General features: G+C 43.3%; 1 protein-coding gene across 3 annotated transcripts in view; it reads left to right on the forward strand.

Moving 5' to 3' along the window:
• PLA2G4A (phospholipase A2 group IVA) overlaps positions 1-25,933 on the forward strand; it is a 167,333-nt gene that overhangs the window by 38,316 nt on the left and 103,084 nt on the right. The window contains exons 2-5 of one of the 3 annotated variants that reach the window (XM_029618209.1): positions 5,879-6,018; positions 7,936-8,017; positions 17,750-17,898; positions 21,500-21,613. In XM_029618209.1, coding sequence (XP_029474069.1) covers positions 5,986-6,018; positions 7,936-8,017; positions 17,750-17,898; positions 21,500-21,613 — 378 coding nt within the window. In that variant the 5' untranslated portion in view covers positions 5,879-5,985. Of the gene's footprint in view, positions 1-5,878; positions 6,019-7,935; positions 8,018-17,749; positions 17,899-21,499; positions 21,614-25,933 lie in introns of those variants that run through there. The other 2 variants (XM_029618210.1, XM_029618211.1) reach the window with 2 other exon arrangements.

A 25,933-nucleotide genomic window follows, 5' to 3' on the forward strand; every position in this document is an offset into this window, starting at 1 on the left:
TGGACTACCTCAGACTCCAGAGCCAGACTCCAATTTTCTTGCTACTGGTGGACAGGAGACTGGATTCTGCCATGTTCTTGTTTATAAATACCACAGGATCAAATTGCTGTAGAGACTGAAGGTGTTTCCAAAATCCAAAGAAACCTGGAAAGCTTGGCGTGAGGGTCTTGCTTCTTACGGACATTGACTCCCATCGCTTTGCCTAGCTTGTCCAGGAATTTGGAGCACGAGAGTGGTGCTCTGGTGGATCAGGTAGGGGTCTAAGGACTCCTCAAAGAACTGAGAGGCAAAGGGACAGTAATCCGTGACCCCAGTGGTGATGAAGGCGATTAGGGCAGGATCCTCAGTCATCTTGGAGGGGCATGTGCCACATGGTGGTACCCCTGTGCCCTCCTTCGACTGGCTAGGTTCCTTTGCATAGAGGAATTATTGGGGGCTAGATCCTGCTACCAGGTCCTCTGCTGAGTACTCCCAATGCATGGAGGTGAGAGCAACACCCCTTTCTGGGTATTATTACTGCTTAGGTTTATTTTTTTCTAAATTACGTTTTTTAACAATTACAATTACAATCAAGAATATATATATATATATATATATCAAAATCTCCTAGATATCCCCTCTCCCAAACAAGCTAGATTAGACCTCACCAGAAAAAGGGCCTTTTCAATAGCCGGGCCAATACTTTGGAACTCTTTACCAAACCCCCTACGTTCAATATCTAACCCTTCTCATTTTAAAAAATCTCTCAAAACCCACCTTTTTCAACTTGCATTTAACATCTCATCTAATTAAACGATTACTCTAATGCCAAACTATAATTGCATAGTCATCTGCACCCTTTTTAACCCTCATTTTCCATTTTTTCAATTTGTCATTCTCCTCCCTACTCCCCCCCCCCCCTGCAATATTAATACAATCTTTATTTTTTCTATTATTTCCACCCCACCCCTCCACCTAGAAAAAATTAAGCCCATGGCATCAAATCTCTTATTTTATAAAAGTCTTTAATCCTAGCATTCTGACTAGTTATTGTTTATTTTATGTATATTTGAAACCTCATTTTATTTTTGATTATTTTATGTTTATTTTACTCTTGTAAACCGTTTTGATAAAATTTATTTTTAAAAAACAATATATAAATGCTTTTAAATAAATAAATAAATATATACTTGATATAGAAAAAGGCAATAGTCTAGATCAAGGAAAGATGGAAATCAGTTACTTACAGAGTTGGGCCCAAATTCTTACCTAGGGCTGCGCCCCCGCATGGCTTCTGCTGTGCGTCACGGGGCATCAGCTTTTGTAGATGATCCTGGCGCCGCTAGAAGTCAGCCACCACCCACAGGACTGGAGCTGAAGACTGCCTCTCAGTACTCGGGTAAGACCAGGAAATGGTCTCTCTCCATTACTGCTTAGGTTTAGACAAAAAGAGCAGAAGGGAAGGACTTGCCTTGCTCTTATTTTTTTTCTTTTCTTTTTTTTTTTACCTCTGGGTTTAGTAGGCCAAAGGGAAAGGTATTGTTTGAAGCCTTGGAATTCAGTGTTAATTGTATGTGTTAATTGTATCAGTGTTAATTGTATGTGTTAATTGTATCAGTTATGGTTTTCAGTGTAACATGTCTGTCTGACAGCCATTACATCCAAATCAGTTTCTTCCATGACTGCCTTTAGATCTAGGACTTCATATGAGCATTTAGAGTAGCTTTACAGATGTTGCTCTTTTTTCCCATTTCTATACAAGTATTTAATGTTTTACTTACCTTAGGTTTTGTTCACCCATCCCTGATGATCTTAGTTTAAAGTCCTCCTCAGAACATTTGCCTGTCTGTGTTGGAAGTGTGTTGCACCCCCTTTTAGACAGGTGGATACCCATCTCTGCTCAGAAGTCCTTGAAACATCATCCCATTTTCCAGGAAGCCAAAATGCTCTCATTGACACCATCTACTCAGCCATTCATTTATCTCCAGAATGTGAGCTTTCCTGCCTGGGCCCTTATCTTTGACTGGGAGGATGGAGGAGAATACCACCTATGCATCTATCTGCTTTTCCTCGCTCTCATAGCATTGAAGTCACTTTTGATATGATCTGTGTGGTATCTGGTAGTATCATTTATGCTAACATGGATGAGCAGCATCAGATAATAGTAAGTAGACTAGGATATTCGGCAATCTCTCCATAATGTCTTGGACATTTGGCACTCAGCAGACATTTCCCAGAACATGTCTATTGGCAGATGGATGCCTCAATGCCGCTCAGAAGCGAGTCACCTATCACTAGTACCCTCCACCTCCTAGATGCGGTGGTTGATGAGCTTCAAAACATTTCATCGGCATTATCCCGGATGCTTCTCAATTTTGCCAGCACCTGTCTGAGCTCTGTCACTTGTTTCTTTAGGGAGTCGATCTACAGACATCTTTCACATCGAACCAGTTCCTTACTGTGGATCAGGACAACATGTAGAAGTGGTAATAGCAGTGACAATTTAGGTGATACAAAGAAAGAAAGAGAAAGATCTGCCAAAGTCCCTGCCTTTTCCTCAACTGTCCTGCAAGTAAAATTAGTTTGCCTCTGGAATCTAACTTCTACCTCTACAGTCAGAATTCCTGCTTGTGGGAATAATTACTGTTTAGGTTTAGAAAGATCTACATTTTTCTTTTTTTTTCTTGCCTTTTCTGTTTGGTGCTCACTATGGAAGGGCCAGTATCTGGATCACATAAAATGAACACAAATAAGGTTGGAAATGAGGAAAACCTCAATTAATTTTCAGAAATGTGTTCTTGAGGAGCTAACTAATTAATGGAATTGCTGCTAAAATAGAGGTTAGTGTAGCTCTGGAATTTGTTGCCAGAAGATGTGGTTAGTGCAGTTAGTGTAGCCGGGTTCAAAAAAGGATTGGATAAGTTCTTGGAAGAGAAGTCCATTACCTGCTATTAATCAAGTTTACTTAGGGAATAGCCACTGCTATTAATTGCATCAGTAGCATGGGATCTTCTTAGTGTTTAGGTAATTGCCAGGTTCTTGTGGCCTGGTTTGGCCTCTATTGGAAACAGGATGCTGGGCTTGATGGACCCTTGGTCTGACCCAGCATGGCATGTTCTTATGGAATCCACTGACTTGCAACATCCGAAGCAGCATGTCTTTACAAGAGATAAATCTGAAAAATTTTTTGATTGGGTGACCAGAGAGTTGCAAGGGAGTATGCTATGGGGCGGATTTTAAAACGAGCGCGAATAGCCTACTTTTGTTTGCGCTCCAGGCGCAAACAAAAGTACGCTGGATTTTAGTAGATACGCGCAGAGCCGCGCGTATCTACTAAAATCCTGGATCGGTGCGCGCAAGGCTATCGATTTCGTATAGCCGGCAGCGCCGAGCCGCGCAGCCTACCCCCGTTCCCTCCAAGGCCGCTCCGAAATCGGAGCGGCCTCTGAGGGAACTTTCCTTTGCCCTCCCCTCACCTTCCCCTCCCTTCCCCTACCTAACCCACCCGCCCGGCCCTGTCTAAACCCCCCCCTTACCTTTGTCGGGGGATTTACGCCTCCCGGAGGGAGGCGTAAATCCCCGCGCGTCAGCGGGCCTCCTGCGCGCCGGGACGCGACCACGCCCCCGGGCCGCCCCGGGCCGTAGCCACGCCCCCAGAACGCTCCCGACACGCCCCGAAAACGCAGCGCGGTTCGGGCCCGCCCCCAACACGCCCCCCGACACGCCCCCTCCGAAAACCCCGGGACTTACGCGAGTCCCGGGGCTCTGCGCGCGCCGGTAGGCCTATGTAAAATAGGCCTACCGGCGAGCAGGGCTCTGAAAATCCGCCCCTATATGTAGTGTATTTAGATTTCAGTAAGGCCTTTGACACATTTCTGCATAGGTGACTTAAAAATAAATTGAGCAGCCTTGGCATTGAACCTAGAGTGATTGACTGGATTAGAAACTGGCTGAATGGGAGGTGACAAAGGGTAATGGTAAATGGAATTTATTCTCAGGAGTGGCTACTAAAATGGCCAGTGGTCTTTGTTCTAAAGCAAATGGGGATAGACTTAAAGATTGGAATATGTATACCCTAGATTAAAGGCAAGAAATGGGAGATATGATAGAGGCATTTAAATATTTCAAAGGTTTCCATGCACAGGAAGGGGGCCTCTTTCAAAAGTTAGGAGACTGTAGAATGAGGGGTCTTGGGATGAGAGTGAAATGAGGTAGACTAAGGAGTCTTCTTAGGAAATATTTCTTTGCAGAGAAGGTAGTGGATACATGAGCCTTCCAAAAGAGATGATAATGAAAAAAAAGGTTTCTGAATTCAAGAAAGCATGGGATAAATACAGAGTATCTCTGATAATGGTAATTTTAAAGCTAAATTAGTTGGGCAAGTGGGCCATAATGGTGTTTTTCTGCCATTATGTTTCTTGAGGGAACAAATCCTCTACTTTGGACAGGAGAGTTTAAAGAGTTCCCTCTTTATCACTTGCTGCCAGCAAGGCAAAGAGTTTTTGCCAATTTAGTCACCTGGTCTATGGGCTGTTGTGTTCTCTGAACTAGAGTTGGGAAAGAGAAATCCTCTTCTGCTTCCAGTATGGGGTCATCCTCCTGTGAATCTGCTAGTGGCCTCCATGAGGGGGCATCCTCCTGGGTTAACCGCACTGTTGATTTCAGATCCTCGGTTGAACTGGTGGGATGGATATAAGGACATCAACATGGAGGGAATTAAATGCAATGAAACATCTTTATAGCCTCTCAAAGTCTGTTCCTGACTCGTGCGTCGAGTTCACTGATGGGACTGGGGACTGGTGTGTCAACAGAGTAAATACTGTAGACGTGTCGCCTATATTGAGGCCCAATGTGCTGACAGGAGCTCAGGCCTGATGCATTAATGGTACTGAGGGCCTGTGCACCAACAGGCACATAATAATAATAATAATAATAATAATAAATAACCCATGTTATTTTCACATCGCACTGTAAAGTAGCAGTGTTTTATGTCAACAAGCAAAGGGTCTATAGATTAGCTTCAAGTATATATAACACCTAAATCCACCCTTGAAATGTTTAAACAGTGATGAGAAACCATTGAACTGTAATGATGAAAAAAAAGGCATTCATTAAGTACAAGGTGATCCTAATGGAGCACCTCTATAAGAATCTGTTTTTGTGTGGATATGTCATCATAAGACTGTCCTTTTCTCTGTTGCATATTTTTTTTTTTTGTCAAATTATCTCACTAGATGGTACTGATCACTGGGAAACCACTGCTGGTTATATCAAGTGGAAACATCCGCCTGAAAGTTACTTCATGGAGGAAAATAATCTGAAAACAATTCTTAAAATATTTTGTATGCTTTGCTTCTATTTATAGATTCATTTGAAACATATGCCCATATGAAGGATATCAAATGAATACATTATTATTATTATTAGTAATAGTTCATTCAGCCATTAAAAGACCCAGTGAAGACTTTTAAAGCTCAGTTGTAGAAAAGAAATGTTCTTTATAGTTAAGGTAAAATATTTCACCACTGTTTTTTAAAAATTGTTTTGTTGATCTGTCTTTTGACTCTGCTGCTCTCATTCATTCTGTATTCCTTTTCTTATAAGTCAGAAAAATCTGACGTGGGCTGGGTGGATGCTAGCGTGTTTACAAGGGTTAAACAATGTGGTTTTCATATCTGAAAAGGTCATCTAGTTCTTTTCATGAACATCCCATCAAGGCATGATTTAGAATCTGAAACTCCCCTGTGGTAAAACTTGTAAGCATGATTCAAGTCATCAAGAACTTTGTAGCTTGTGGTTGAATACAGTCAGAATTATACTACGAAGGAAGGTGAAGTCAGCGAGAGTTCAGAAGGGAAAACCTGGTGAATTTTAACCATCAGTGTATGTTTCTTTGCAGGGGTGAATGAATGACCGTCTTCCAAAACACTGCAATATCTGTAAAGACAGTGTGAGACCAGACCCGGGGCCTTTGGTAACTGTGAGAGATTTCCTTCCTTAAAACAAATGGCTTCCATCGATCCTTACCAATACATTATAGTAAGTAAATCCCTTTAAATCTGTTTCTAAACCTATTTGTAATGAAACGCATGTTCTTATATAGCACTTCAGATTGAATGATTATCTTTTATAGGTCAATTTTCAAAGTCACTTGGGGAAATGGCAAGTTTGAGCATTGCCTTCCCTAACTCAGCTAGCAGCTTCTGCGAGCTTCCACCGAGCAGGCACGCTCTTAGGTGGATTGCAGTGAGATGCTTCAGGGGGTGGGAACTTGACATATCCAAAGGATGCAGGCCGTCTTCCGCCACTCGGCTGCCCACGCACGCCGCAGGTGCAAAGTAGGCAGGTGCTTTGAGTGTGCGTGCGTTATGCTATTTTTCCCCAGGCTTTTTCCCTTTGAAGATCATGCATGTGCTTTGCATGTAGTGAGTTGTTAAAATTGTAACTCCAATGAAGGCAATGAAGATAAACTGTATTTGCTTCATGCTTTTCCAACCAGCAGAGCTCACGCAAGCTAATTTTAAAACGAGCATACTTGCTCCCGTCCGAGCGCGTATCGGCGCACAAGTAGAGATACGCGGAAATTTTAAATCACGCGCATACTTGCGTGCATATGATTGAAAACATGCCGACTTGTGAGTAAGTATGCTCCTAATTTTAAGAGGTTACTCGAGCAAACCCTACGTCGCGTATCTTCCGTAGGACTTTGCCGGCTTTACACACGTGTGTAAGAGGATTTTAAAACCTGCTCGCGCGAGGGACCTTCCCAGTTTTTCCAGTGACTCCACTAGTTTGCCCAGTCAGTCTGGAGGACACCCAGACACCTCTGTTTCTTTATCCTGCATGCCCCTTACCCCTAATGCGAGATCAGCAGGCTTGCTCCTCCTCCGGAGCAGCGGTAAAGTCACGTGCATAGCGAGTCTCTGCGTGCTGCGGCCTCTGGTTTTAAAATGCAGACGTACATGTGTAGCAGTTAAACATTTACTCGCACATTTCATTGAGAAATCTGGGAGGCCCATGCTTCGCCCAGATGATGCCTATGCCTGCCTGCTTTTTTTGCAAAACATTTTGTGCGTGTGCCGGGAGATACGTGCACACTTGCGTGCTTTTTAAAATCTGCGTGGTACGCACCAGCCAGGCTTCTGCGCGTATCTCTCCCGGCTTTGGTATGCGTAGAGGTTTTTAAAATTCGTACGTGCTGCATTTCTTTAAAAAAAGAGAGAATGTGAACTGTATATGTAATCCAAGTCATCACCAAAGAGTCAGTCTCAGAGGATTAGCTGCCTAATGTTGGGAGTTAGATGACTTAATTTCCCCCCTATCAAAATTGAACTGGATTTAGTGACTAAAGTTAGCCATCAAATCTCACTAGGCAGTGACATTTTAGCTGCTCTAAATGTGGGTGGCCCTGGAAATGGGGGGGAGAAAGTTAGGTGGCTAGTGCTGAATTTTGGTGCTAGTCACCTAACTTGGCTGACCAAACCTATGCACAGAGGGTTAGCTGGCTCAAATCTAACTGGCTACCCCTGTGCTTGGAGCTGGAGATCTACCTCTTCCTTCCTGTATTACATGTGACTGGGCAGTCAGTTAGATTTCAATACCCTCCAAGGCTGCTCCGATTTCAGAATGGCCTTGGAGGGAACGGAAGAAGGCTGCGCGGCTCGGCGCGCGCAAGGTGCACAAGTGTGCACCCCCTTGTGTGCGCTGACCCTGGATTTTATAACATGTGTGCGGCTGCACATGCATGTTATAAAATCGGGCGTATGTTTTAATATCTGTCCCAAGGTGTGGATGGAGACCTCTGACTTGCATTGCTGGTAAGGGGCAGAATTGGGCACTCCATCACCATAATATATGTTTATAGAACATTTTTGGATCGAGAATACATTTGCAGTTTGGAAAGATCTCTTTTGGGAGGTGGATTTTCTTTCAGAAATGGATCTTTTTCATTTTCAGGTGGAGCACCAGTATTCACACAAGTTTACTGTGACGGTGTTACGGGCTGTCAATGTCACCAAAGGAACGTTTGGAGATATGCGTGAGTAGTCGCCTATTCACTGCTTTTCACCCGCTTGCGTCATTTATCCTGGAAGTAGAATATACCAGGACCTTCTATTCAGAAAGAGCAAGATAAGTAAAAAGGAGGATAAACAACCTTGTATATATAAAGTGCTTCCGAAATAAGGTTCCAGTTTTACAGGGAATATAATTACCCTGGAGCCTCTTGTTAGGGGCTCTCTGTGAAAGCCATTGAGATATCAAGTGAGCAAGGAGCCGCTGACTTTCTGTGCAATGTCTTGAGCAAACCTAAGGGATTTATTAGAGTTGCAGGTGTAATTTCTATGTCAAGGGAAGAGGTGGATTGCAAAGGTGAGATGCTGTTAATGGGGGACCTAAATCGACCAGATATAGATCGGACAGTGCCAGCTGCCGGATCAACCAGAAGTGATGGGATCCTGGAATCCTTACAAAGAAGACTTTCTCGTGAAATCAGTTGGAGGTGGAACTGGACCCCCTGGTACTGACAAGTGGAGACTGTATCTCCGAGGTTTTTCTAGAGAACGAGCTAGAATACAGCGATCACTGTACTATGTGAGTCAGTTCTGGATCAGAACCAAACTATATATGTTAAGAAAGCCGTATGAAGATTATGGGAGCTAAGAGATACAGAAGATCCATGGATAGCAGTAACAAGGACAGGCAAAATTACCTGAAGAAACAAATGGAGGCAGGAAGGGCCATTATACCAGTAAAGGCTCAAATGGAAGTATTGAAGAATCGGTAAAGGCAGGAGCTAAAACTTTCTATGGAAATTGAAGGTAAAGGATTCAGAGGAACGCAGGTAGCTTAAGGGAATACTTCTGCTCAGTGTTCACACTATAAAGAGATGGGAATGGCCCAAAAACACGGGACTGTGAAGTAACTCATACCTTTGAAAGCTTGTCAAGCAGGAGTGATTTTGATGATGACGTGAGGGGTGAGAGGGATGTGAGGTCGCAGTAGATGTGGTGAGGGTGATGTGACCAGTCTCGTGCTACCGGGATCACTATTACTTCTAGTGCTCTCCAATGCCGTTATCTGTGAAGGGTTAGCAGGGAAACTGTACCCCTGTTTTGCAAATTTTCATTTCATTTGCCCAGGGAACACAGAAAAGAGAAAGAATGACTTTAACAATTTGGAAAAATGATGAAAGATATGACAAGTACACTTTTAATTTAAAAAGATTTGGGATTATTGAGCCATTTTTAGGCCCTGAAGTGTTTGCATTTTCACTACTAGACAGATCTGTGAAAATCCATAGCAATTTTGGGGGCTCCTTCAGTGGATTTTCACTGATGTAGTGGAGCTCTTGTTACTTCTACTAATACTACTACTATTTATAATTTTTAAAGCACTATAGACATATGCTATGCTGCACAGATACACATGAGAGACCATCCATGCATGGAGTTTACAAGCAGGTCTATTGGAAGTGTATTTATTGAAGAGAATTGGTTAGAATTTGAAAGCAGCCTCAAAAAGGTGAGTTTATAGACTGGATTTAAATATGGCCAGAGGGGGAACTTGACACACTGACTCAGGAAGTTTATTCCAGGTTTATGGTGCAGAGATGGGAGCTGGCAGTAGAAGAGAAGGGCACAGATAAAAGCAATTTGCCCAGTGAATGGAGTTCATGAAGAAGGGTGTAGGAACAGAGAAAAGAAGATAGGTAATGAGGAGCTGCAGAGTAAATGTATTTGTAGACAAATAAGAGAAGCTTGAACTGTATGTTGAAGTGGATGGGGAGCCAATGTAACTGCTTAAGAAGAGAGGTTACTTGGTCTTAGCGAATATGAAGGAAAAAGAGTTGTACAGCTGAAGTTTGAATAGGTAGCAATGGATAGACATGGTTCAGTGACAGGCCGCGAAAAGCAAATTCCAGTAATCGAAATGGGAGGTAATAGAGCAGATGAATGTTTTGGTAGCATACTCAGAAAGAGAGCGGGTGGCTTTTAGCAATGTAATAGAGGAAGGAATGACACACTTTTGCAGTGTTATGGATATGCATAGAGAAGGATAAAAGATGCATCAAAGATGACCCCAGACTTATAGGAGGATAAGAGCACTATCAACAGAGACAGAAAAAGGGAAGAGGGGAAGCAGGTTTGTGGTGGAATAAGAAATTCTGTATTGGCCATGTTAAGTTGAAGGTGGAAGTGGGACATCCAGTGATGATGTTAGACAAGCAGACTAAAATTTGGGACTGGATTCTAGGTAAAATGTCTGCTATAGAGAGGCAGATCTGGGAGTCATTAACATAAAGTGGTACTGAAATCCATGGGAGGAGATCAGAACATTGAAGGAAGTGTAGTGACAAGAAGGCCCAAGACATAGCTTTGAGGAACACCAACTGATAACTAAATGGCAATGGAGAAAGAACCACCAAAGGATACAGTAAAAGTACAATGAGAGAGGTAAGAAAACCCCCCAATATAGAACAGAGTCCCCAGATCCAGTTGAGTATAATGTGTCAAGGAATAGATGTGATCAACAGTATCAGAAGCAACAGATATATCAAGGAGGATAAGAATTGAGTTCAACTTTTGGCCTTAGCAACAAAGAGGTCACTAGAGCAGCTTCTGTGGAATATAGAGGACGAAAGCCAGACTGGACTGGATCCAGAATGACTTGAGATGAAAGAAAGTCAATGCAGCGGAGATGCACTTTGGATGTGAAAGTGAGGAGGGAGATGGGATAGTAGTTAGCAGGGTAGATAGGATCCAGCGAAGCTTTATTGAGGAGTGGTTTGATCACAGCATGTTTGAAGGAAAAGGGGACAATCACAGCTACAAGTATTCAATTGAAGATATGACAGATGGAATTGCAAGGGAGGTAGAATTGAGTAGCTGGGTGGGAATGGAGTCAGTGGAACAAGTAGTCTGGTCAATTTTAAAAGCCAGGAGATATCTGCGTGACTCGGCGTGGTGCACGCCGTGTGGATTTTAAAACCCACACGAGTATGTGCATATCTCTCAGTATGTGCACTAGAAAACATTTTGCCAAAAGGGGCGGGGCATGGGCAGGCTAGAGTTGCACAATAAAGTCTGCACCTAAGTCTTTACGCGCACAAGTGGGTGCAGGGGTCCCCTACTGCGTAACTATTTCTGCTGTGGATGGTGTGTAAGCTGTAAAACAAAGAAAAATAGGGTAGTTAATGAGGTTTTAAGGCTCGGGCCTAATAGGGTGAAAGGGGAGGCAAGTTAGCTAGGGGGTTTATGAAGTCCTCTCCTTTACTGGGACGAACTGGGGGCAAACTGGGAATAGAGGTAATTGCATTGGCGCACATGTCTAGTAAAATCCCTCTCCGCTTACGCGAGCAAGGCAGCATTTGTGTGCACATGCGCGCGTCAATAAGAAATTATGTGCATATGTACGCATGAATAGCCGATTACGTGTGTGTGTGTGTGTGTTTTAAAATGGCTGTGTCCATGTGCACGTGCCAGGAAACATGCTCACGTGCACCCATGCGCGGCTCTTAAAATCTACCTCAGTGTGTTTAGATGAACAGTTTCCACCTCTGTAATTTTAGAAAAGGAAAATGTGTGGCAAGGGTGAAAGGAAGGGGGACTGGAGGCGGCAGTCAGGTGATGAATCCATGCTTCAATTTATTGGTCTTTTCATGGAAGAAATCCGCCATAGTCTGGGAAGAGAGTGAAGGGGGCATGGGAGGTGGAAGCAATTTGAGAAGGCAGGAGAATGTGGCAAAGAGAAGATGGGGTTGGAGGAAAGGGTGTTGGTCAGCTGGACATGATAATTTGGCTTGGCAAGTGTAATAGCAAACTGGAAGAACGTGACCATGAATTTGCAATGAATGACGTCAGCATGGGAACAAGGCTTCAGCCAGAGATGCTCTGCAGCGTGGGTGCAGAAATACAGGACACATAATCCAGAGGTGAATCAAGGTTAGGTTTTATCACGCCTTGCAGGAGGGAGGAAGAGTGGAGCAAGTGTGTCCAAAGCAGAAGAAACAGAGTGTTAGAAGAAGAAACTGCCATAACAACATATTTTGACAAGCGTGGAGAAGAAAGATGAGACAGTACTGAAGAGGATGCAGGGGTCAATAGCTTGGATATATTTAAAGATGTTGGTGGCCATTGGATGAGACTTTAGGGGGATGGTAGTTAAGTGTGAAAGCTATCAGGCAATGGTTAGAGAAGGGAAGAGCAGAAGTGAAAAAGCCTGAGAAAGTACAGTTGGACGTAAGGTCTAGGTCAAGAAAGTGGCCATGCTGGTGAGTGGGAGCAGTAGAGCATAATTTGAGATGAAACGAGGAGGTTAAGTTGAGGAACATTGAGGCCAAAAGGTCAGAGGGTGATCAACATGGAGGTTAAAGTTTTCAAGAATAAGGGAAGGGGAGAAAAAAGGAAAGTCAGGAATCAGTTGGCAAGAAATGAGGAAGGGGGAATTATCAGGGGGACAATAGATGACAGCTACCTGGAGTGAAAGTGGGGTGGAAAGACAGTGGGAGTGGCCTTCAAATGAGGAATAGAAGTGGGATTGTGATGGAGGGATTGAAACTTGTGGGAGGAGGAGAGTAAGCAGCCTGACACTGCCATTGCGACCTACCGAGCATGGTGTGCAGGAGAAATGATCATTTCTATGATCAGAGCAGCAACAGAAGCAGAGCTGTCAAGTCTAAGCAAGAAGATGGAGGGAGTGAGAGAAAGCGAGGTCATGAATGTGGGCAAGCTTATTGGAAATAGAACGGGTGTTCCACAGGGTGCTTGAGAAAAGGAGAAGGGGAAGGGAAAAGTTTGGAGGGGGTGACAAAGTGAAGTATTCAGATGGGGTGAGGCTTGCCTTGGTGGGCCAGGACTGAGACTGATGTCTGCAGCTGAAACGAGGAGGAGGAGAAGAATTTGGAGAGAAAGAGAAGTGCAATGATAGTGATGAGCATCAGATGCTCTTGGGGAGGCAGGTGAAGGGTGGATGAGAGAATATTTTGCAGTTTGAGAGCGTTGGTGGGACAGAAAACAGAAAGAGCGGGAGGGGAGGTGAAAAATTGTATACAGTGGGGAATAAGATTGGGGAGAGGAAGCATCAGGAAGAGGGAGGTGGGGAGAAAGAAGAAGGCTGCTGACCTGAGAGGTGAGGATTTGGTTTGCTTGTTGAAGCAGCATGGGGTGGCCCAAATCTCAGTGGACTGTGGCGACCTCTGGGCTTTTTAACTGCCCCATTTTTTTTTTCAGAAAAGTTTTACAAACCAATTCCCTATAGTTGACAAATTAGTTTGCAGACTTCTTCCAGATAAGTTTGTGCTTCCCTAGTTAGAAGTTTCAAATACTTTTCACAGTTTTTTTTGGTACCACCATTTTCAGATACCAGTGGGGCAGGATCTTTATTACATTGATTTAAGGCTATCTGAAGGCTTTCACTTCATATCTGCGTTTCTGAGAATGATTGCTCTTCTATACATTTTAACTCCTACTCTACTTGCCCCCAAGGATTTGAGACAGGAAAAACACTTAAGCCATTTCATGACTTCAGTTCCCAGGTATGTCGATTAGATAAAAGCTTCTAAGGCACTTTCTCCAAGACTGGGCCTGCAAGCCGACATAATTATAGTTAACAATAGCCTTCACTTTTAATTAACCGATGAGTGGAGCTGCATTAAGGAATTTTCTATTTGAATATATGCAAACAGTTTGAACAAAATGCAGTCGGACTTTTGAATGCTATGTGGAGAGACTTTATGCTTTGTAAAAACATGTTTTGTAGCAAAAGTTCCATTGCTCTTGCAGAAACATAATACGGTCTTATTAAGGACAAATAGTTCCTGAAACAGAGTACAATGCTTTTGAAGCCCAGGCTCTCTATCTCACCATCTTTCTTGTAATCCCATGCATAGCTAGGAAGGTTGGCCAATGTGCTTAAGCCGGATGAACACATCTAACAGTCATTTTTTTAATGATCTTATTGTCAAGTCTAGAATAATCCCAAAACATATTGAATTTTCTAATCCAAAAATTTTCAGAATGATATTTCAAGGAGATTTACCTAATTATTAAAAGTGGAAGACAGCGTAATCAAATGTGGTAAGGATTTGGGGGCATTGATGAATGCTATTGGACAGACCATGACTACATTTCCTTTGGGACTATTGTAATGGTGCTTGTGAGTTTATTTGCATGCAAGGTTGCAGTTAAACTCAGAGACGAAGTGCGGGAGGAACCCAGGGGTTAGAGCAGAAGAGCCAGGGAAATTGGGGTTAAAATCCTGCTTCTCCCACTAATGCTGCTTGCAAACTTGGGTAAGTTACTTCACCCTCCATTGCCTCAGATACAAGCTTGGGGCTTGATTTAGAAATGTTTTTTTTTCCTTATTCTCTTTCTATGGGAAAAAAGTTTAGTAAATCAGGCCTCTAGATTGTAAATCCTCTGGGACAGGGAAATACCTGCAGTATTTGAATGCTTTGGGCTTAGGTCTGCATAAATCTAGAATCCAAATCCTAAAAGCATCTTGAAAATAAAAAGTTATTTATTTTATTTATTTATTTGAATGTTTTTTTTATACTGAGGTTTGGTGTCAGCCTTCACTCCGGTTTACAATTATAACGATTTACATTAAAACATCAGAGAAATAATTAACATTAAGTAACATGTATGACGTGTTACTTAATGACATGTTAGTGTAGGACATTCAAGCTGTGATACTATTTCTCATAAAATAGGAACTTGGAACTAATATTCCCAAATATGGAAGAATTGGAGGGTTTTTTTCCTTCCTAAAATATGCCGGGACCCCCAAATACAGAAAGACATAACCTCTAACTCATTGCTCCTGGATATTAAAAGAAATGACTCTTATTACTTTAAAATAGTGTGGGTGTTGTGTTCGTCCATTTGATTGCATGGCAAAAAAGTCAAGCAAAAAATATATAAGGAAAACCTTTTTATTGAACCAAATATATTTTTTGACTGGTGTTAACTCCCGAATGTTAGTCAATAAAGGTGTCAAGTTAGTTCAATTAAAAAGTTATTAGCTTACGGGTAGAGTTTTAAAAACGGGGGTCATGTGCCTGGTTGGGTCTTGCACAAGCCGCGCGCATTTTCAAAGGGGTCTGGCCACGCGTGTGACCCCTGTTACGCACAGACCTGCCGGGCCTGGTTGAAGGGGGCGGGCCGGGGGGGCATGTTCTAGGCGGGTCGGGGGGGCAGGCCGGGACGGCGCCGTTCATCGCTGTCCCGGGGCCTAGTGCGCCGGCTGGCTACTGGCGCGCGCAACTTACTTCAAGTTAGGCCCTAAAGTAATTTGGAAGACAAAGGCCAAAAAAGGGAATGGTCCGATTTAGGGGTGGGGAAGGGAGGTTAGAGTAGGGGGTAGGGAAGTTCTCTCCCAGTCTGCTCCTTAATTGGAACGGACTGGGAGGGAACTAGGGAAGGCCGGGATGCGTCGCTGTGCGAAGTTTGCATTAATGTCCACCCCCCTCCTTGCGCATGCAGCCCAATGACTTTATATCTTGCGTGCCGGAGTGTGCACGCTATAAAATTGGTGGATCCCATGTGTGGGCGCTGGGAAGCGCGCACACCTTTTAAAATCATCCCGTTATTGTATTTTGTTTCACCTTTACTTCTCACTCCAATTACATTTTTAAACACGAGAAGGCCATCAAATTTGAATATTAAGATGTAACCACAAGGTCTTAATTTTTAGTAAGGAAAAATTGAAATGTAGATCAGTTAAATCATTTTATTGTTTCACATATGTTGTCATTGTTTTCTACTTGTTATAATGTCTGCTGATTTTGTACTGTGCACTCTCATGTATATAGTTACAGTTACAGTTCTATTGCTTTGCATCTACCCATTGATGTTTGTTATATGTAAGGGCTGCTCCCAAAAGTTAATTGTATTTTCCTAGTTCACTAAGTTATCTGTTACATGTAAGGGCCCCGCCCAAAAGTTTTTGTTTGTTGTGAACCGATGCGATGTGCGAACGGATATCGGTATAAAAGAGATGTTAAATAAATAAAAATAAATAAATAAATAATGTAAACCGGAGTGATAAGTAATTCTGTTACATGAACTTCGGTATAAAAAAAGGTTATAAATAAATAAATCCTGCCCGATTTATCAATGTTTAAAAGATAACTTTCAAGTAGAAAGAGTTAACATATATGTATTGAAGTGAGGTGGATAATGGGATAATCCTACAGGGCCTTACTTTTACAGCACCTTCTGTAACTTGTATGTTGATTCAAGAAAAAGTGTGTTAAATAACATAACTAAAGCTTAAAGAGTTAGGGGCAGATTTTAAAAGGGTTACGCGCGTAAGTTACGAGTGTAACCCTTAAAAAAAAAAACAAAAAAAACCCTGGGCGCGCTGAGCCTATTTTGCATAGGTTTGGCGGCGCGCACAAGCCCCGGGACGCGCGTATGTGGGCGGGGCTGTGGTGCGGGGGCGTTTCCGGGGGCGTGGCTGAGTGCCCTGACATAGTGGCCTGTGGCGGGGCCTGCCGAGCCGGTGGACAGCCGGCGTGCGCAAGTTACGCCTGCCAGAGGCAGGGCTGGGGGAAGGGTTAGATAGGGGAAGGGAGGGAAAGGTGTGAGGGAACAAAAAACAAGTTCCCTCCAAGGCCGCTCTGATTTTGGAGCGGCCTTGGAGGGAACGGGGAAAGCCATCGGGCCTCCCCTAGGGCTCGGCGCGTGCAAGGTGCACATGTGTGCACCCCCTTGCGCACGCCGACCCTGGATTTTATAACATGTGCACGGTAGCACGTGCATGTTATATAATCGGGTGTACATTTGTGCGCGCCGGGTAGCGCGCACAAATGTACCCCCCCGAGCGTAATTTAAAAAATCTGCCCCTTAGTGAATAAGACAAGTTCATATAAGCAATGGCCTTTCGAACTGTTAACATTGATTAGTGGAGAATAAGAAGCAACCTGTTTGTTAATAGTTCATTATTAGTGCTCTGCAGTGTGGTTATGATAAACCACACTGCAGGTCTCCTAAGTCTTAGGAGACCTGCAGTGTGGTTTATCATAACCTTCTGTACCAACCTCCTTTCACTATCAGTTACTGTGCGATTCAGATATCGTTTTATTTGAGTTCCCTCGAGCCTTCCTTCACTCCTTACATGTGTGAGTGCTCCCGTGTCGTTTATCCGTTACGGTATTTACAACGTGCCAGGGATGAATGGCGGAGTCCAGACGCGGGCGGAATAAACTGAAGCAGCAGAGGCTCCTTCTGGCAAAATTCATATTAAGCCTGAGCTTGCCTTAAGAATGAGCAGTGGGGCCTGCAGCCTTTTCTCTCCTTCCTGCTTTTCATGCAGATCCCCAGCTGGGAGTTTCTGAATATCATGAAATGAAGTGAAAAAATAAAAAAGAAATAGAGAGAGTCCACAATGGATCTGTCTTTTTATTTTCTGTTTCTAGTGAATTCACAGCAACTACAGTTTTTTTTAATCTAGAACAAGACCATTTTAGTTTTGGGGAAAAAAAAGTCTCCGAGGTGTTTTTTTTCCCCCAACTTTGCCATGGCTGCTGCATCAATTAACTTTACTTGGAAAGCTCAGTGGTGTAAACTGTGACTTTCAGAAATGATTCTTTTTTTCTTTAAAATTTGTGCTCACCGTCTCGCTTTGGTTGTAAAAGTGAGCAGGCTTCCAAGCGAAAACAATCAGAAAAGTGAACCCCATGAGGCTCTTTGTGTCCTGCTTCTCGGCCCATTGGGGAAAATCAGCTTCATTACCATTTTGCCTTTTTTTTTTGTTTGTTTCCTTTCAGTGGACACCCCGGACCCCTACGTGGAGCTTTTCATTTCATCGGCTATAGACGGCCGAAAGAAAACCAAATACTTCAACAACATCATAAATCCAGTGTGGAATGAGACTTTTGAGTTTATCTTGGACCCCAACCAGGACAACGTTTTAGAGGTAAACGATTCACGGTTGGAGCAAATAATATTTAGAGTTTGGCTGCAATTTTGTCTTCCTGAGACCTGTGATGGGGGCAAAGGTTTGGCTCCGGCTAGTTGGTGCCATTTTGAATTATGGCAGCGTTGGGCCCAGAGACCTAGAGATGCTCTGAACCCCCCACCAGCACACCAGGGATATATGGAGAGGGTGCCGGAGGTGAGCTTGGGTGGGGAGAGGAGTAAAAGGGGAAGAGTTTAGGGAGGGGACAGGGCATGCACCCTGGGGCAGGAAATTGGTGACATAGTTTTTCTTTTATTTCAGCTGCTTCCAGGGGCAGCAGATGGGACAGGGGCTCCAGAAACTCATGGGGTTTTTGACATTACTGGGTGGGGGGGTCATTTCAGCCCACCTGGGCCCTTTGGGAAGATGGTGGCCTCACAACCACAGGCTGCCACTGTCTGATTCTTTAAGGATCTGCTGAGCTGCAGGGAGTGTTTTTCCCAATTATACTGCAGAGTTTACTAAGCTGCGATACCAAGTACTGTGGTTTAGTGAATGAGCCCCTAAGTTTGTACCTGAGGCAGTGGAGGGTCTTACCCAAGGTCACAAGGAGTGTCAGTAGGATCTGAACCCTTGCTTCCCTGGTTCTCAGTTTGCTGCTCCAGCCACCAGGTTACTCCTCTTTCCCCTTAAGTTTTTAGAGTTTTTTCCAAATTGAGTGCACATACTTTGCAGTATACTGAGGTGAGCAGAGTTAGCTCAGAAGTAAAAGTATGCTTGGCATTTGTAGAACTTGCCAGCTATGAACAGTGCTGATAGTTGGAGTATTTATTAAAAACATAAATTGTTTAACTGAAGATCCTTTGCCGCTTCTCTTGGATTTCTGCTCACGTATCTGCTCAAACCTTTTTTTTGGCTTGCAAGGCAGTTCCCAAAGCTGTCCCTTTGTAGAAACACACAGAGAGGGAGGAGTAAGCAGCACCCACATATAGAGAAAATGCAACGTAGTTAATGTGTGGCAAACATAATTCACTGGTCAAGACATATGGACAAAATACTGACAAATATTGTAAATACAGTCACATCAGTGGTACACACGTAAATGAAAATGTGGTTCCTGGTGTAGAAACAAGGACCCCCGACACGGCCGTGTTTCACATCGGGGCTGCGTCAGGGGGACAAAATGCTCCATATATCGTAAATAAATAATTAGCAAAAGGCACCACCTATGAGTAATTTTTTCGGTGGCTCTATCACTACCAAGAATCCAAAGGATATAACAAACAATGGGGTAGATTTTCAAACCGCGCGAATTGGCGTACTTTTGCTGGCGCATCAGGCGCAAGCAAAAGTACGCGGGATTTTAGTAGATACGCGCGTAGCCGCTAAAATCCTGGATCGGCGCGCGCAAGGCTATCGATTCTGTATAGCCGGCGCGCGCCAAGCCACGCAGCCTACCCCCGTTCCCTCCGAGGCCACTCCGAAATCGGAGCGGCCTCGGAGGGAACTTTCTTTTGCCCTCCCCTCACCTTCCCCTCCCTTCCCCTACCTAATCCACCCGCCCGGCCCTGTCTAAACCCCCCCTTACCTTTGTCGGGGGATTTATGCCTCCCGGAAGGAGAAGTAAATCCCCGCGCGCCAGCGGGCCGCTAGTGCGCCGGGACGAGACCTGGGGGCGGGTACGGAGGGCGAGGCCACGCCCCCAGACCGCCCCGGGCCGTAACCACGCCCCCGGGCCCGCCCCCAAAACACTGCCGACACACCCCCAAAATGCCGCGCCGACCGGGCCCGCCCCCCGACACGCCCCCCTCGCCAAACCCCGCCAAACCCCGGGACTTACGCGAGTCCCAGGGTCTGCGCGCCGGTAGGCCTATTGAACATAGGCGCACCGGCGCGCAGGGCCCTGCTCGCCTAAATCCGCCCGGAATGTTTTGAACCAGGCCAGTGCCGTGCCTGTTATGCCGATGTTCGATAACTGATTTAGGAGGATAGAGTGGTTAACAGTGTCAAAAGCGGCTGAGAGGTCCAAGAGGATCAATAAATAGGCATCACCTTTATCGAGGCCCATGATGAGGTAATGAACTACTTCGCTAAATGACTATGTCTAATGATATATTGTAACCGAACCTTTGATGGCACCTGTTAGAATGTACTATAGTACACTTTTACCTATATTAAATATGTGCCTACATGTAAACCGTTGCGACGGTATTTAACTTAGCAACGGTATAGAAAAGTTTTTAAATTAAATTGAATTAATCTGTCAAGGATATGAGAAGTGATTCGGTACTTAATGCTTTCCGGAAGCCATATTGAGTGGGGAAGAGAATTTTGTGATCTTCGAGGTAGATCGATAATTTAGAGTTAACTAGTTTTTCCATGACCTTGGCTATGAAAGGGAGGTTGGAGATTGGACGAAAGTTGGTAGGATCTTCAGGATCTAGGTTTGGTTTTTTTAAGAGCGGTTTGATAGAGGCCATTTTAAGGTCGTCTGGATAGATTCCTTGGGATAAAGAACAATTGATAATGTCTGCCAGAGCTTTGGCGATGGTGTTCGGAATTAGCAGAAGCAGTTTGGTCGGGATATGGTCGAATGGGTGAGACGAGGGTTTCATTTTTTTCAGTACTGTTAGGATCTCTGAAGTTGTGATAGGTTCGAAAGATTTGAGAGAGATGTCTTTGTTAGGGTGGAGATAGGTGCTGGATGGAGAAAAGGTATTAGGCGTCAACTGTGTTAGAAGGTTAGAGATTTTATTGCTGAAGAAGACGGCCAACTCATCTGCTTTTACTTGAGCTTGGTTAAGCAGAATGTCCGGTACATTGATTTGTGTTAGGTTGGATACGTAGGCAAAAAGGGCTTTAGAGTCGAAAATAAGGTGATGGATCTTATAAGTGTAGAAGTCTCTTTTTGTAAGAGCAAAAGTGTCAGTTGGGAAACCCAGGCAGGTTATACAGGAATAAAGCAAGTTTAGAATCATAGTCTCCTGAAATGTATTTATTTATTGGAAATCTTTTATATTCCACTCATATTGAAAAAATTCATGCTGAACGGATTACAGTAAAAGTGCACGTAACATTAAAATTAAATAAACTTTAGAAGAAATATAAAAACATTCTAAATAAAACAAACATAACATTTCATCGTATATCATAGACTCCATGCTGACATGAGATCAGTTGCAGAACACAAAAAAGAGAAGATCAAGAGCCCAACTCAGGGAAAGCCTGAAATAGCCAGACTATTAGGGGCTGGCCTCTTGTTGGACAAATCCAGAAACAAGAAATGTGATAGGCACAGACATAGAGCCAATTGGAAAACAGCACATAGAAACCAATATGTAATGCTGATCAAAGCCTAGGCAAGTCAATGTCTGGTAGTTTGCAGATATAGGAAGAGTCATATCCATGCACATTTGGTCGGAATTTATGGCTAAAAGATGACCGGGCTATAGGTAAATCGTGATCCCTTGCCCATACATTTCCAGTTTTTAACTGAAGATGTTATTCCTGATGCTAAGCATTAATGCATTTTTTTTCCAGATTATTTAAACTGAAAGTAGTTTGTGACAAGGGGCGCAGCACGCACTTCTTTAACTCTGCATGTGGTCTTTATTCTTAGATCACGTTAATGGATGCCAATTATGTCATGGATGAAAGTCTGGGCACCACAACGTTTAATATATCCTCCATGAAAGTGGGAGAAAAAAAGGAGGTTTCGTTTGTCTTCAATAAAGTAAGCAAAAAAATTGCATAGAATGAAAGTATGCATTGCAGCTGGATTTTGTCCTAAGACACTTGTATAGAAAATGTGATGTTTTCTCTTAAATCTTTCTGGGAAAGCTATGCATATCTGTAGTATCTTGAACATGCAAGCTCTGTCTTATTCAAAGGCAATACTGTATCTTTGTAGATTTTCAGTCTAAACAAATGTCAGCTGTGCTGCATCATTTTCTTTCCGGTACATAATGGTATACATAGTAATGATTGCCGAAAAGGACCAAACGGTCCATCCAGTCTGCCCAGCAAGCTTCTTATGGTAGTATCTGCTGTGCCATGCAGGTTACCCCCATGTTTCTCTTGCGTAGCAACTGCTGCTCTCTACAGTTATTCCTAAGGCTTATGATAATCCATAAAAAGTGTACGGCTAGAAACATTTTTACTGTGTGATGAGCCTTCTTGAAAATTCAGACAGTGCTGATGTCTTTTACTTATGGACTGGACCTTAGAAGCAGTCCTGGGCTTTCTCCCTTATGTCTGCATATCAGTACCCCAGACCATGAAAGTCAGGGCCCGTGTTTGTTGTCGTCTGAATCCAATTCCTTTTCCACCCACCTCCCCCCACCTCTATCAAAACGGAGAGTGATGTTGTAGTCAAGGCTTATTGGTTAAGGGTAGTAATCCCTTTGTTTCTGTAAAGGGTAGTAACTGCTGCTCTGTGCAGGTTACCCCATTGCTTATCAGATGCCCGGACTGTAAAAGTCTGGCCCCTTGTTGGTTGTTGTCTGAATCCAACCCCCCTTTCTCCAGCCGTTGAAGCAGAGAACAATGTTGCAGTTGCATCAGAAGTATCAAGGCTTATTAGTTAAGGGTAGTAACTGCCGCACCAGCAAGTTACCCCCATGCACTCTTTTCTTCATTCCCATCCCCATGCCATTGTATTTATTTTATTTATTTAAAGTTTCTTCTATACCGATGTCCGTTCACACATCGCATCGGTTCACAATGAACAATAACTTTTAGGCAGAGCCCTTACATAAAACAGTAGATATACAGGTAACTATAGGGAGGAGCCCTTACATACATCATGTGGAGAACAAAAATCAGGGTAGGGGAAGGGACCGGGAAAGAGAAAGCCAAAACAATGAGTTAAGGAGTGAGACATATATACAATTATATACAATACAATACAATTTTAAATTCTTTAATTGTTTTAGACTTCACCTTCTGCTCCTGAAGGGCATTCCAGGTAACCACCACCCTCTCCATCAAGAAATATTTCCTGATGTTGGTTCTGAGTCATCCCCTTTGGAGTTTCATTTCGTGACTCCTAGTTCTACTGATTTCTTTCCAATGGACAAGGTTTTAAGTTCATGCATCATTAGAACCTTTTAGGTATCTGAAGGTTTGTATCCTATCTCCCCTGCACCCCCTCTGTTCCAAGGTATTCAGTACATATTTAGATCCTTCAGCCTCTCCTCATAAGTCTTCCGATACTGATCCCACACCATTTTGGTTGCCCTTTTCTGGATCGCCTCCATCCTGTCTCTATCCTTTTTGCTATACTGGCTCCAGAACTGAACACAGTACTCCAGGTGAGGCCTCGCCAAGGACCAGTACAAGGGCATTATCACTTCCTTTTTCCTGCTGGTTATTCCTCTTGCTATGCAGCCCACCATTCTTCTGGCTTTAGCTATTGCTTTGTCACATTGCTTTGCAGCCTTCAAATAGCTAGTCACTTGTCACCTCAAGGTCCCTCTCTTGATCCATGCATTAGGGATGTGCATTCATTTGCAACAAAATAGGAAATATAGACGATATTTCCTATTTCATTGCGTTTCAGGGGGGGCGACGAAATGATAGGAAAATCTACGAAATTTCGTGAAGTTTTCTTATCGTTTTTTTGGGGGGGGGAGAAAGGGCACATTAAAAACAAAAGAAAACAAAAACTCTTTTCATATAGTTTTTGTTCCATGTAAAGGCTGTGCCTAAAAGTTCCAAGTTATTTGTAAACCGATACGATGTGCAAACGGATGTCGGTATATAAAAAATTCTAAAGAAATAAAAGAAATAAATAAAAGAAAACCCAAACCCATCCCAACTCTTCAAATTTAATTAATTGCAACCCCGCCCCCTCCCGCCCCCCCCCCCCCCCCGCCCCAAGACTTGCCGAAAGTCCTTGGTGGTCCAGCGGGGTCCCGGGAGCGATCTCCCTCTCTCGGGCTGTCGGCTGCCACTAATCAAAATGGCGCTGGTGGCTCTTTACCCTTACCATGTGACAGGGGCTACCGGTGCCATTGGTCAGCGCCTGTCACATGGTAGGAGCAATGGATGGCCCGTGCCATTTTTTAAGATATAAACTTTAGATTGTAAGCCCTCTGGGGATAGGGAAATACCTATAGTACCTGAATGTAATCCACTCTGAAGTGCTGAAAAAGTGCAAAAAGCGGAATATATATCTAAATACATAAATAAATAAAAGGTCTCTTTTTCCTTTCTTGCACTGCATACAGAGACCCTGGCTTGTTGAGGTTTTCAGTTCAGTTTTTGTCTGCATGCTTCTGTTTATGCTTTATGGTCTCTTTATTCTTTGTTAGGTGAGGGTCTGCACATATGATTGAGGTTAGGTTTTCTGCTGCATGTAGTTTCTTTGTAGGGCTCTATAGCAGCCTGGCTTGTTCCATTTTCCTAACAGAAGTATTGGAGTTTTAAGGCCTGGTGTAATATTTTCAGTGTTGCCTTTTCTTAGGTAAGGTGGTTACTGTTTGAGTGCTGGAAGTTGGTGCTGTTCTGGTATGGGAGGTTTACTATTTATATAATTTATGTTCAGACAGAATAATCTTATTTTTCCCTCGTATCATTCTTAGTTGTGATGGAGAAGGTACAGAGAAGGGTGACCAAAATGATAAAGGGGGTGGAACAGCTCCCCTATGAGGAAAGACTAAAAACTTTTCAGCTTGGAGAAGAGATGACTGAGGGGGGATATGATAGAGGTCTATAAAATCATGAGAGGACTAGAATGTGCAAATGTGAATTGGTTATTTACTCTTTCAGATAATAGAAGGACTAGGGGGCACTCCATGAAGTTAGCATGTAGCACATTTAAGACTAATCGGAGAAAGTTATTTTTCACTCAACGCACAATTAAACTCTGGAATTTGTTGCCAGGGGATGTGGTTAGTGCAGTTAGTGTAGCTGGGTTACAAAAGGTTTGGATAAGTTCTTGGAGGAGAAGTCCATTACCTGCTATTAACCAAGTTGACTTTGAAAGTAGCCACTGCTGTTACTAGCATCAGTAGCATGAGATAGACTTATGGCCGGATTTTAAGATGTACGCACGGGCGTACATTTGTGCGCACAATCCAGCTGGATTTACGCGTGTAGGACTTTTAAAATCTGCCCCTTAGTTTTTGGGTACTTGCCAGGTACTTATAGCCTCGATTGGCAACCTTTGGAAACAGGATGCTGGGCTTGATGGACCCTTGGTCTGACCCAGTATGGCAATTTCTTATGTTCTTATGGGGCCTTTTTTTTTTTTCCCGCTGTAGATTGTAATGAGCAGTGTTTCACACATATGAGAACCATCTGTCAGGTGTGTCCCGACCGAAAAACGGTTGAGAACCACTGGCACAGACTAAGAGCATTTGTGTTATGTTTCCAACTTTCCTCCTTTGGTTTGCTTCTCCTCATAGTCACCTTTTCTTCTCCTTTGCTTAAGCATGGAATGCGGAGCTGATTGAATGTGTTATCTACGCTTGCTTCCTGTATTACTTGGGGATGGCATTCCAATTTCATTAGCACCTTCTACCACCCCCAACCTGTAGTTTAAATGCCTGATGATGTATGACTGGAATTTCCTACTTAGGATCTTCTTTCTTGCTAGTTTCAAATGTAGACCATCCTTATTGTATAGTCTTTTACTGCTCCATACACAATCCCAGCCTCCAATGTATCTAAATGCACTTTCTTTACATCGTGTTTTGAGTCACGTACTGAAATTTTCTATCTGGCTTATTCTTTCCTTTCCCTTTCTGTGAGCACATAATATTTCAGAAAATGCAATATTCTTTACCATGGGTTTAATCTCCTTCCCCTGGAATCTTTCTGTACTGCCTGGATACTGTTTCTAGCGTTGGTACTCATATGGATAATAACATTGATATTAGAGTCTTTATTTTGTACTATAATTGTTCCTTTTTTATTTATTTATTTTTATTTTGCACTTTTATATACCGATTTTCCAATAACAGAGCTACTGATCAATTCGGTTTACATTCTGAACAGAACAATGACAAGTTAATATCTTACAATGAACAGGTAAAAGTAACTTGGATAC

Source organism: Rhinatrema bivittatum, chromosome 10 (genome assembly GCF_901001135.1).
Source record: "Rhinatrema bivittatum chromosome 10, aRhiBiv1.1, whole genome shotgun sequence".
NCBI lineage: Eukaryota > Metazoa > Chordata > Amphibia > Gymnophiona > Rhinatrematidae > Rhinatrema > Rhinatrema bivittatum.